General features: G+C 39.2%; 1 protein-coding gene across 6 annotated transcripts in view; it reads left to right on the plus strand.

The window, feature by feature from the left end:
* Pds5b (PDS5 cohesin associated factor B) overlaps positions 1–12,885 on the plus strand; it is a 160,385-nt gene that overhangs the window by 65,076 nt on the left and 82,424 nt on the right. For all 6 annotated transcript variants that reach the window (XM_028878096.2, XM_028878091.2, XM_037198395.1 and 3 more), the window contains exons 3-7: positions 1,030–1,233; positions 4,067–4,153; positions 4,260–4,357; positions 5,239–5,365; positions 12,025–12,105. In XM_028878096.2, the coding sequence (XP_028733929.1) occupies positions 1,030–1,233; positions 4,067–4,153; positions 4,260–4,357; positions 5,239–5,365; positions 12,025–12,105 (597 nt within the window). The remainder of the gene's footprint in view (positions 1–1,029; positions 1,234–4,066; positions 4,154–4,259; positions 4,358–5,238; positions 5,366–12,024; positions 12,106–12,885) is intronic.

Consider the following 12,885-nt stretch of genomic DNA (forward strand, 5'->3'; position numbering starts at 1 on the left):
GCATCCACAGTTAGGAAGCAGGGAGATGAATATAGCTCTGTACTGTTCTTCCTCTTCATTTAATCAGGAGCCCAAGCCACCCACACTCAGTACTGTCTGTAGGAAACAGTCTCATAGACACTACTAGAGGTATGTTTCCATGTGATCCAAATCTAGTCACGTTGATAGTGAAGATTAACCCTAACACATGGAAACTGGAATGGTCATACTAGGGTTTTCTTTAAGATCAGGACTATTAGAAAAAAAGAGAAAGGGATGTGATTTTTAATCACTATAGAACTCTTACCATACTTGTACAAGTGAGACAACAAAGCTCCACAGATATAGACCCTGAATAATGGAAACAGCATAGGGTGAATTTGAAATTTAAAGATATGGACAAATGACAAATAGTTGCTTTAAACCAGTGGTTCTCAACCTGTGGGTTGAGACCCCTTTGTGGGTCAAATGACCCTTTCACAGGGGTCGCCTAAAACCCTTAGAAAACACAAATATTTACATTACAATTCATAACAGTAGCAAAATTACAGTTATGAAGTAGCAATGAAATAGTTGTATGGTTGGTGTCACTACAACATAGAAATTGTATTTAAGGGTTGAAGTGTTAGGAAGGTTGAGACCCACTGCTAAAATAAGTATGTATACATATACACTTATATACATACATACATATATATGTGTGTGTGTGTGTATATATATTCTTTGTGAGTTTTGCTTTGTAGCCCAAACTAAACTTGAAATCATGCTCCTCCTGCCTTATCCTTCTGAGACTTGGGATGACAGGCATGTGCTACCGTGCTTGGTTAAAAATACTTTAGTTATACTTGTACCGTGCTTGGTTAAAAATACTTTAGTTATACTTGAGTTATATTTTCAGGATTGTTCATCCTCCCCTTGTAGAGGATCTCACTCTATACTGTTCTGATAAAAGTGTATTTGAGTGACCTTTCGTAAGTTCTGTCTCTTTTCATCTGACATGACTGTTTACAGGAAACCTCTGACTATCTGATGATCTTTGTTTGTGTATAGATGGTTGTAAAGACGTTCATGGACATGGATCAGGACTCTGAAGAGGAAAAGGAACTTTACCTGAACCTAGCTTTACATCTTGCTTCTGACTTTTTCCTCAAACACCCTGATAAAGATGTTCGTTTACTGGTAGCTTGCTGCCTTGCTGATATTTTCAGAATTTATGCTCCTGAGGCTCCTTACACATCTCCTGATAAACTAAAGGCAAGTACTGATGGGAAACACTGCCACATTGACACTTTTCTTTTCATTAAATTGAAATAGTTAAGTAATTTCTTTGAATTCTGCTATATTGGCTGGATCAATCTTTATTATTAAACTTCTGTTTCCTGTGACACTTAACTTTTGAAATATAATTCAAAAAGCAGATTAAGTGAGTTGTAGGCGCGCGCGCGCGCACACACACACACACACACACACACACACACCAGCTCTCAACCTCAGAAAGGAAGGAATTCATATTTTATTCTGGAGCCAAATATGAATGACTTTGGCCCAAGAACATAGATTTAGGTTATCCAAAATATCGCATTCTGCAGGTGGTAACAGTTTCATGAGGTGTCTATAGTAACAGAACAATAGAAGTCATGAATCAAGGCCTCTTTTAAATACATTGGTGGGAACACCAGGTAGATGGATTACAGCAGTGTGGAGACATCTCTGTTGCAGGCTATGTCATAGAGCCTTTGGCTTGGTGGAAGCAGATAGTCTGTTCACATATTCCAGAGGCACAGGTCGTTAGGTCAGACATGGGGGTCTGGACATGAAGGGTTATGAGGAGGGCTAAGGAGAGCCCAAGATGATTTGTCTGTAGACCTGCAGCTTGCAGCCATGCCATAGCCACAGGACTTTTGTTATGTCACTCACTTTGTAGAATGTCCAGCATCACCAAGGCTTTTTTTCTGGGAACTTTGGCTTATACAGTGAATGCTGTAGTTTTCATATTATAACACCATGATGCTGTGTTTTTCATTATGATTTTAGGATGCTCCTTTTCCTGTTGAAAATTTATAATAAAGACCATGTTCATTCTTTCAAAGATAGTGCTTACTAGAAACCTGAATGAAAGCTGTTCAAAAGCTACCAAGTGACTATGTGACAAGTCATGTAAATGATTTTGGAACTGTTGGTCAGAAAATTACTTTCCTTAGTATGATTATTTATCCATTGTAAGAAAAAGTAGCCGAAAGTTTGCTTCACTTAAAAAAATGGTCTTGTTAGTTATTTTTCATGAACTGAGTGCAGGGTTAAGGGAAAGCAATAACACCCAAATCAGACATGGACCTCAGACTTCTGTAATTTCTTCTTGACCCTTGACCACCTCTGCCAACTGGGCAGCATCCCCAGTCTGGTTTGGGATGATAGTATTACAAGGAATATCAACATGAGGGAAGTAGAGGACAGATAGGTCATGTGAACTGGTTGTGTAGTTACTTTTCCCCTGGATTGCATGATACTTTAATGGGTTAGAGAATGATCTATTTGTTTGGTGGAAGCCAAGGCTCTTCCTTACCAGATGTTTTGTTGACATCCTCTCAACAAGAAATATAAAGAGCACCACTGTGCAACTTATTTACCTCTTTTGTGGACCTCTCAGTTTGTATAAACAGTGACCTAGGCTTAGGAGTGGTGAAAAGGAACCCCGAAAGAACAGGTACAGATCTGGTCTCTGTATCAGGACAGTTAGGAGAAGAATATCCAGTAGATGAGATAAATAAAGGTCTGTGTGGACTATCTGAAACATTCAAAATACTGTCTGCTTCTCTGTCTCTAGAATCAATCTTTTGGTCTCATTTACATACCCCCCTTTTTCTGTTTTGGGGATAGAACTGAAGAATCACTGTGTTTTTAAGGATGCTTTCTAAATATTTGTGGGATAGTTTTTAATGATGATTATCTCCAAGGCCATATTTTTGTCTATATTAGTGCCACATTGGTTAATATTACATAACAGAAAAATTTCATTTTCCATTTTTCCCTTTCAGTCTCAGGTTGTTACTGTCATGAGCAAACCCTGATTGGACATTTGACTTGTTAGGAGTTATGAGTGAATTGACAGTTGTTTCCAACTTCTGATAGATCTAGTATGCCAAGCACTCTCTTTCAGACAATCGGGGAAGCTTGTCTGAAAATCACATTAATGGAGGTTGTTTTATACATCACTACTATCAAAGCAGCCACTTTTCAAAGATGTACTTTGTGTAGCGCTCTTCTTGAAACACGACTCAAGTCATTTGCATGTAATAAGTTTTGCTTTTTCAAATGTATATTATTTTACTTATAGAGAAATGTCTTTCTTAATGATTGGTAACAAAATTTCTTTGAGGAATTAGTTATTTTAAGTCCTTTCACAGTTTTCAAAAACTGAAACTCAGGAAAATTTAACTGAAAGTGAATTTTTTTGTCTGTCTTTAAAGACCCAGGTAGGTACAAAGGGGAAAAAAAGAAGTCTAAACTAAGGATAGGGAGAGATTGAGAAATGATTTGGGGAAGCAGTTGACTCCAATGTAATGATGTTTAAGAAGCTAGACAAACTTATTTCAGTTTCTCTTTCTCAAATGTCTAAACTTCTATATGTGATGGATTGTATTGTTACTTGGGAATTTGGGGATTTTTTTGTTTCCTAGATTGTTTTCTTGCTACGTAATTGTGTTGTTTCATGTGTAGTGCTTTTGAAGGGAGGTCCTCAGCTCTCAGTTATTGCAATACCTTTATTCTAACAGTAGCATGGATTTTATTTGACTCACTTTTGGAGCCTGTTTGTTTAATTTGCTATTTGATGAACATTTTCTTTTTGTATATTAACATTATGTGATGTATGTAATGATTTCCTATGAAGGATAATAAGTGTATCATGGTTTTCATATATCAGGATCATTATGTAAAGTTGTACTGTAAAAATTCTGCCTTTCTTTTTGTTCTTTACACTCTATCCTTATCTGTTTACAAAGCTGGTGAGTAACTAGTTAGTCCTACTAGTGTAACGTGTGTGTCCGTTCAGTGTCCATAATCTAAGCATAACTTTGTCTTTTTAAAGGATATATTTATGTTTATAACGAGGCAATTAAAGGGACTAGAAGATACAAAGAGCCCCCAGTTCAATAGGTATTTTTATTTACTCGAGGTAAGCAATATATTATAACTTGAGATGATACTTAAATTTAGTTTTTGTTCTTGTATACTTTAGCAACTAAAATACTTGCCTTTTCCCTTTTACTTCTTTCTTTTAGAACATTGCATGGGTTAAGTCATACAACATATGCTTTGAATTAGAAGATAGCAATGAAATCTTTACTCAACTATACAGAACATTGTTTTCAGTTATAAAGTAAGTTCATTTTCAAATAAGTAACACTTCTTAATTGTAAAGATTTTCAGTTTACAATGAATCCACATAAACTTTGGTGATAGTGGTGTAAGGTTATAAATTAGCTTACATTTATTCTCTGTATAGTTCTAAATGGATAGAACTTATTGTTATGTGTTTATTGGTTAGAAGAGCAAATTAGACTAATATTTTGGTTTTATTACTTGTTTACATACTATATTGACTTTTGTTGTTGTTGTTGAGATAGTCTGTATAGCCCTGGCTGTCTTGGAATTAACTGTATGTAGACCAGGATGGCCTCGAACTCACAGAGATCAGCTTGCTTCTGCCTCCCAAATGCTAGGATTAAAGCTGTGTACCACCTCTTTCAGCTTATATTGACTTTTTAATATATGTGGTTGTTTGAAATTTTTGTGTATCTATAAAACTTAATAGCATTTCAAAATACTTTGTCCAAATTTATGATGAAACTGAGATTGCATTTCATTTAGCTACTTTGGTTGTGAGATGCTAAAATTATAGGCAAATAATTTAGTGTAGTGCTTTTCCCCCTTGGTGGGTTTTTTGTTTTGGTTTTTTTGAGACAGGGTTTCTCTATGTAGACCCAACTGTCATGGAACTCACTCTGTAGACCAGGCTGGCCTTGAACTCAGAAATCTGCCTGCCTCAGCCTCCCGAGTGCTCAAATTAAAGGCGCGTGTCGCCACCACCAGGCTTAGTTTAAAAATAAATTTTTATTACCATAAGAGCAGAGAGAAAGAAGCTTGACAGTAATATAGTTTTATCTCACCATTTTTGTAAAGTATAATGTTTACTAGTATCATATCATATCATATCTATCTCAGATACATTTGAAATAAAATACCTGTTTTGGATTTCAGCAATGGCCACAATCAGAAAGTTCATATGCATATGGTGGACCTCATGAGCTCTATCATTTGTGAAGGTGATACAGTATCTCAGGAGCTCTTAGATACAGTTTTAGTAAATCTGGTACCTGCCCATAAGGTATGTGAAATGTGTCTAAACCCTATTAAGTTAATATTCAGAATTTATGTTTATGTTGTAAATAGAATTTATCCTGCTTTAATCTTAGTTTTGTAGCCTCTTAATTAATATTAAAACACTTATTGTTTAAGGTATAGCAAATTCATTGCATTTCTTAGTCACCAATTAGGTGAATAAATAATGGATTTAACTCATATGATAAAAATATTTGTGGTCAATGAGTTTTGTGTAGGGTGCATTTTACACAGTGTCAGGTCCAAAAGAAGTTCGGGACCCATGGCAGTGTGTGGTGCCTGCTCGAATACCAAAGCACATGCTGACATTCTGAGTCTTCACCCTGCCCTCCCTAAACCTGTTCAGTCACGGGCTTCCCATTCCTGTGTAATCCCACCATTTTGGCCATGTGCTCTTTTTGCTCTCTCCATATCTCCTCTCTTGCTCTCTTCCCTCCTCTCATGGCCTGGTGCAGGCTGCCGACTCTTCAGTCTACTACTATGTCTCTCTGATCTGGACTCTACCTGTGGCTGTGCTTTTCCTTCACACCTACAATAAAAACCTTCCCTTCACCACACCTTAGAGAGGTCCTAAGGTACTTTTCTCCTGCCCAGACCGCCACTTTATACAGCAGTGAGTTCCTGGCTGCTTAAATACTGTTATATGACCATGTGCTGGCACAGGGAACTAGTTGGGATCTTAGTTGAAAGACTGGACGACGAATGTAGAGACAGAGGTTAGAGACCACTGGTTTTCACCTGAGTGTTATCAACCAAGATGTGTGTGCATTTCACCTGTGTGTGTATATGTGCTTTGACTTTGGGAAGTCTCTGACTCTGGTAAGCAGTTGGAATGGCAGTTGTATGATTGAGAGTTGGATTTCAAGAGAGGAACCTAGGATTACCAATATAAACAAACATTTATTTAATTTTTTTCTCTATTTAAATTTAAGGACGCTATAGCATTATATTGTCTTAGTCTACAGTTACATAACATTGGCACAAATAATCCTTCATTGGAAATTAACCCCCCCATGCCTCCCCCTTTTTTTTTTTGGTTTTTTTGAGACAGTGTTTCTTTGTGTAGCAGTCCTAGCTGTCCTGGATCTTGCTTTGTAGACCAGGCTGTCCTGGTTCTGCCTCCCAAGTGCTGGGATTAAAGGCGTGCGCCACCGCCACTACTGGCAGAAATGAACTCTTTTTTTTTTTTTTTTTTTTTTTTGAGACAGGGTTTCTCTGCGTAGCTTTGCGCCTTTCCTGGAGCTCACTTGGTAGCCCAGGCTGGCCTCGAACTCACAGAGATCTGCCTGGCTCTGCCTCCCGAGTGCTGGGATTAAAGGCGTGCGCCACCACCGCCCAGCTAAGAAATGAACTCTTAATCTAAAAATTTAAAACATTGGAAATCTATTAATGCTAAATCAGAGTAAGGAGGCTCAACAGTAAATAACATTAGACCTCAAAAATTCAGATGCTGTGTTTATTAAATGAAAACACGGAGGTGTTGATGTGGGCTCTGATTGCCTCCATCTATTCTCTGGCTGTGCAGGTGTCTGGTTTGCCTCTTGCTAATTCTGCCAGTTCAGCTACATACCCGTCACTGATAGACAACAACCGTGAGAAGGAAGGCCGGAAGTAGCGAATAGACTCCAGTGAAGCATATTGTACATCCACCCCCAGGCACATTGCACCCCTTCCTGAGGCCTCTAGTACCTCCTTTGCCTAAAGGGTAGGGGCCCGACCTGTCTGTTTGAGGCAGCCCACAGGGAGCTTGGTCTGTTGTCTCAGCTCTTCGCCCTCCAATGCTGGAGGAGGGCCAGCATCCAGAACTCTGCCATAGGGCATCTTAGGAAGGCTTTCAAGAGTTGATGAAGCAGGCTCCCCAGATTCTTAGTTAGCCCTCAGGAACCCACATCCATGCCAATACCTGGGAGAAAGGGCTTTTCCAGACACAGATGAAGTGTCCAGCTTGTTGTTTGCACTCGGCAGGTGCCTGCCAGGGAAGTCCTAGACCTCTGTTTCTCCAGACTATTGTCATGAGAAAGTCCATTTGTCAGGGGAAATAAATAGGCACTATTTCTGGAGGGTGTAGTTCAGGGGTAGCTCAGTTTGCCTCGCATGTGTGAGATCCTGAGTGTAGTTCATAGAGCCACTGAAGTGACAGTGTACACAAATGGATACTTCCCGAGTCCTGTGTTTTCCTTGGCCCACCTCACAGACACTTGTGGAAACAAGAATGCTGGGATCTGACCTCTTCTCTGTGAGAGCAGCCGAGCTCTGCTTGTTAGCTCCTTACAGTTTAATCCTTGGCTTAGCCTGCTTAACTTAGATGGAACAATTTGGGGGTAATTTCTGTCATTTTATATAATTGTAGTTCTTTATAGCTTAGTGAATGCTGTGGACTGAATAACACACTTGAAGATGAAGTAACACAAACAAAGGTGAAAACAAATCTAAACAGACTAAAGATAGAGTATATTTCAGTTAATTCAAGGCATCTACAGAGAGTTAAGGTCATTGAAATGGTCAGTGATCAAAGCTTGGTGACCTGGAGTGTGACCCCTGGGGTCCCTAGGAGAGAATCCTCACTGGAAGTTGTCCTCTGGCCATCCTGTGCTTGCTGTGGCCTGTGTGTGCACACCACACATTTTCTAGACAAATAGAGTAAAAATCAGAGTGAAAAGCCATAATCAGCTGGGCGCTGGTGACGCAACCTTTAATCCCAGCACTCAGGATGCAGAGCCAGGTGGAGCTCTGAGTTCGAGACCAGCCTGGTCTACAGAGAGTTCCAGGAGAGGCTCCAAAGCTACACAGAGAAACCCTGTCTCAAGAAATAAAACAACAACAACAACAAAAGTCCACAATAGGTGGACGTACAAAAATAAAATTAGGAGAAAAACTTATTAGGAGTGAAATCTAATCATTGGGCTAGTTAAATGTGGACTGAAGTGTATTTTAAAAATTTTAGCCAGGCGGTGGTGGCGCACGCCTTTAATCCCAGCACTCGGGAGGCAGAGCCAGGCGGATCTTTGTGAGTTCGAGGCCAGCCTGGGCTACCAAGTGAGTTCCAGGAAAGGCGCAAAGCTACACAGAGAAACCCTGTCTCAAACCCCCCCCCCCAAAAAAAAAAAAAATTAAGGATTAAGAGAAGGAAGGTTGGCAGTAATGTACACTACTGAGTTTACCACATAACATATGTTGTCATATTGAGCTGAAGGTTAATCCAGTTGATTGATGATAAGAAGACAAACAGTTAAAATATAGCCATGGAAAAGGCTGATTTGGACAATTCTGAGAAAGACTTGATAGGTTATTTTATATTAATATTAGTGGCAGGGACATAGCTCAGTTGGTAATCTGATTGTGGACCTAAGTTTGATCCCCAAACCCAAGTAAAGCCCTGTGTAGTGTTGTGAGTTGTTATCTGAGTGCTGGGGAGTTGGTGCCAGATGAATCAGCTACCCTAGTCTACTGAAGGACAAAAAAAGGAAGAGGAAGAGGAGAAAAAAGATGATCGATGTCTAAGGAGTGATACCCCAGGCTGTCCTCTGGCTCCATCATGCACGTGCATACATGTGCGTATACACTCCCTCCTGTCTAGAACATGTGTGTGCATACACCCACACAAAATAGTATACAGAGCAGGCTTTTGAAGCAGGAGCTCATGTATTCCAGACTGACTTCAGACTCATTTTGTAACTGACTAGAACCTTGAGTTTTTGATCCTCCTGTCTCAACCTCTTGAGTTCTTCCAGGATTACAGGTGTGTGTTACTATACCCAGTTATATAGTGCTGGAGGTCTAACCAAGCATTCTCTCCTGTTGGACAGACACACTTTACCTGGTGATTTTTATCTTTTAAAAAAAAAATTATTTACTTTAAATTGATGTCCATTGGTGTTTTGTCACGGGACTGGAGTTAGACAGTTGTGAGCTGCCGTGCTGGTGCCGGGAGCTGAACCTGGATCCTCTGGAAGAGCAGTCAGTGCTTTTACCACTGAGCCATCTCTCCAGACCCCTGGTCTTTCTCTTGAGCCCACAGGTAGTCTTTATTGGATAAAAACAGGTTTTTTTCCGGTAAAGTAGGTAAAGCAAAAATTAATGAATTATGAAGAGAATGAAGCATTCATTATTTATTAGGTCATTTTAAGGTGCTTCCTAGTGATTATAAGTCAGACTGAGGGTTTGTAGAAATACAATACAAGCTTAATGTCAAGCATCATTAATTTGATAAATTATGATGACAGCTGTCGGGTGTAAGAAGTCATAAAACTATCAGAATAAAATAAACAAGTAAAATAAAAGCCGTTGAGTAGAAATGAAATAGGAAACAGTGACATTGCTTAAAAAATGCACATTCATGTTTTGAAAAATACAGCAAATAGACAAACAGCAAATTGAATCAAAGTAAGGGTGATGATATCAATATAGTTAAAATGAGCAAGAAATATGAAGACCATTAAAGGACAGTTACATGAGTAATAATCTCTATGAATACATTTGAAATTAGAATAATTCTCAGAAAAATATTATCTGCCCAGTGCCCTGAGCAATAAAAATTAGTTGATTCTTAAAACTCTACTCAGAGTATAAGTCGTCAGCAGCAGCAGCAGCAGCAGCAGCAAAGTGTTTAAGCAATGAAAGGAGCTAAGCCGACCTTGGAGAGACATCCATTGACTGTTCATGGGGCAAATAGTCTCCTATCCAGTCACCAGAGTTCCGGAGCATAGGAGAGGGAGAGGAGAGGGGGAGGTACCCACAGCCCCGTTAGCACAGTGTGTGAGGAGAGAGCGGTCAGGGACACAGGCATTGTCTTCTGGGGAAACTAGCCAGAGATAACCCACTGGAACAGATGCAGGAAGTCAACAGCTTCCAGAGTGCCGGAAAGTTATGTTGATCAAGACCAAATTGGCTTTGTTTTAGATACGCAAAGACAGACTAACGTTGCAAAATGGTGGTGATAGAATAATTATTAGTAACATGCCAAAGAAAAGACTTCCAATAGTTATGACTAGGAACAAAAATCATTGTAACTTACCATAAAATCTTTTAATCAGTTTGAAATAAAAAGCAGTTTTAATATACTGAAATACTCTCTATGGAATCAGAAATGTGAAAAATGTTGCTTCAATTTTGAATAACAACAGATATGTTGTTTCTAATTAGGATTCTACTACGGGTCTTAGTATATAAAACTAGGCAAAAAGTAAAAAGATTAGAAAGATAAAAAGCCCTAAAATTATTTGTAATTGATATTGTCCAGAGAAGCACAACATAATATACAGAAAAATCAGAAAAAAAAGATACAAATCCGTTAGTATAACAAGTTTTCATTTGTAACTTTAACAGAGATACGATATACTTAGCAGCTTAGCCCATGACCTAGAGTTTATGTACTACTTTTGTGTCAAACCATTGTAGTTGGCGACAAAACACAGTAGAAGGCGGAATATGTTGAGAGATTTGCTGTTTGTAGAGTATAAGACAGTGTATGACTTCAGTTTTCTGCATATGGATCCATAATAAATAGAGCAGCTGATTTAACAAATAGGATCTAAAATTCACACTCTAAAATTAAGCTCAAGCTGCATTAAAAAATTGTGTGTGTGTGTGTGTGTGTGTGTGTGTGTGTGTGTGTGTGTGTGTGTAGCTGGAGAGTTTCTCCAGGTCCCGCCAAGCGCCTGCAGTCCCGCAGCCCGCTTATAAAATAAACACACAGACGCTCATATTATTTAAACTGTTTGGCCTAGTGGCTCAGGCTTCTATCTAGCTGTTCTTATAGCTTAAATTAACCCATTTCTATAAACATGGCTCGTGGCTTACTAGTATCTTACATGTTGGTACTCATGTCAGCAGCGTCTCCTGACTCAGCCTTCCTGTTCCCAGAATTCTCTGCTTGTCCCACCTATACTTCTTGCTTGGCTACTGGCCATTCAGTACTTTATTAACTAATCAAAGCAACACATTCACAGCATAGAGAACACCCCACAGCATGTGTGTTTGTGTGTGTGTCTGTCTCTGTCTCTGTCTGTCTGTCTGTCTGTCCGTGTCCCAGAAGAGGGCACCCATGTCCCTGCTGCTGGAGTTAAGAGAGTTCTGAGCTGACTGACGTGGGTGTTGGGAACTTGGGTTTTCTGAAAGATCAGAAACTGTTGTTACCCCTGAGCCGTAGCTCCCAGATGTAACCAGTTGTCTTTTGGTGTTGTGGTCTATATTTGTATCCACCTGAACATACTTGAATTGGGGATGATATTTAGGATCACTAAATATTTCCTTTATCTAGTAAACATTCATTGGCCATTTCTATGTGGTTAATCTGTTATGAACAAAATCTGAAAAGAATATGGTTCTTTTTGCTTGGAAAAGACAGTTTGTGATTCAGTAGGCCAGACTGTTCTAAGAAAAGTGAGTTTACTTTCTTTCTTTTATGGATAGCTCTCACATTTCCATTTATTCAAGAGGCTTTTAAAATACGAATAATATTTTGCTTTTCATAGTTGAGGTACAGGCCTGGGGTTATAATTCAGGGGAGAGTTCAGTAAGCCCAGCACATAGGAGATTCCACCATTGCAGACCAACGTAGCTAGTTAGCTTTGTAAATATATGTATTTATGTAGATGTGTATAACATACGTATATATACAACTCAGATACTGCTTGTGTTTTCCAGAACTTAAACAAGCAAGCATATGACTTGGCAAAGGCTTTGCTGAAGAGGACTGCTCAAGCTATTGAACCATATATTACCAATGTAAGTTTCGCACGTGGTTCTAGAAGGATTCAGTGAAATTTTAAAGACTGTTGGAAGCGAATCTCAGCACGTAGCCCATACTTCTTAAGTTGCTATTGCTGTTTTCCCAGTGACAGTTTCATTTCCTTTCTTTCCTTTCTCAGTGACTTTTGCTTAATGTTTTTGGGAATGCTAGCTCTCTTGTTTGTGCTTTTATTTGCTTCTTTCAAGTTCTTAGAGATAATAGCTTTTTGGAGGGGAGGGGTTAGCAAAATACACTTTCTAATGTTAGCAGTGGAATTAAAGGTAATTAGATAAGACATATGGCACTTTCCGCTATTCAGGGAAGTTGTTTGTATCTTTATGGAGATTAAATTAATCTTTAATTAAATGAATAATATCAGGTTAATATTAAATTAACCAATATCAGGAGGTAGAAATTGTAGACAAGTATGACTGCCATAGCAGTTTGGTGGAAGTTACTTATACATGTTAGCCCTGAGGGAGGTTTATGTAAATGTGCCTTTTCCCAGGAAGAGGGAGATGGGCAGCAAAATGAACCCTTTTGAATACGGCCCCAGCTTTGGCCACTTACATTGACCATCTCGTGTTGATCTTGGAAGAAGTCGTTCTTCGCTCCGTCGTTCATGGGAAGTTTGACTTTTCTCTCCACAGCTCCTTGAGTTTTGTCACTGCAGAGGGCACTGTCCACGCCACACTGATGTGAACGGTGCTGCCTCTTGTTAACGGTAGCCGGGCTAACAGTTCTCCCCTCTTGCCTTCTGCTCTCATCTCCCTCAG

The sequence above is a fragment of the Peromyscus leucopus genome, chromosome 23, assembly GCF_004664715.2.
Source record: "Peromyscus leucopus breed LL Stock chromosome 23, UCI_PerLeu_2.1, whole genome shotgun sequence".
NCBI classification, from domain to species: domain Eukaryota; kingdom Metazoa; phylum Chordata; class Mammalia; order Rodentia; family Cricetidae; genus Peromyscus; species Peromyscus leucopus.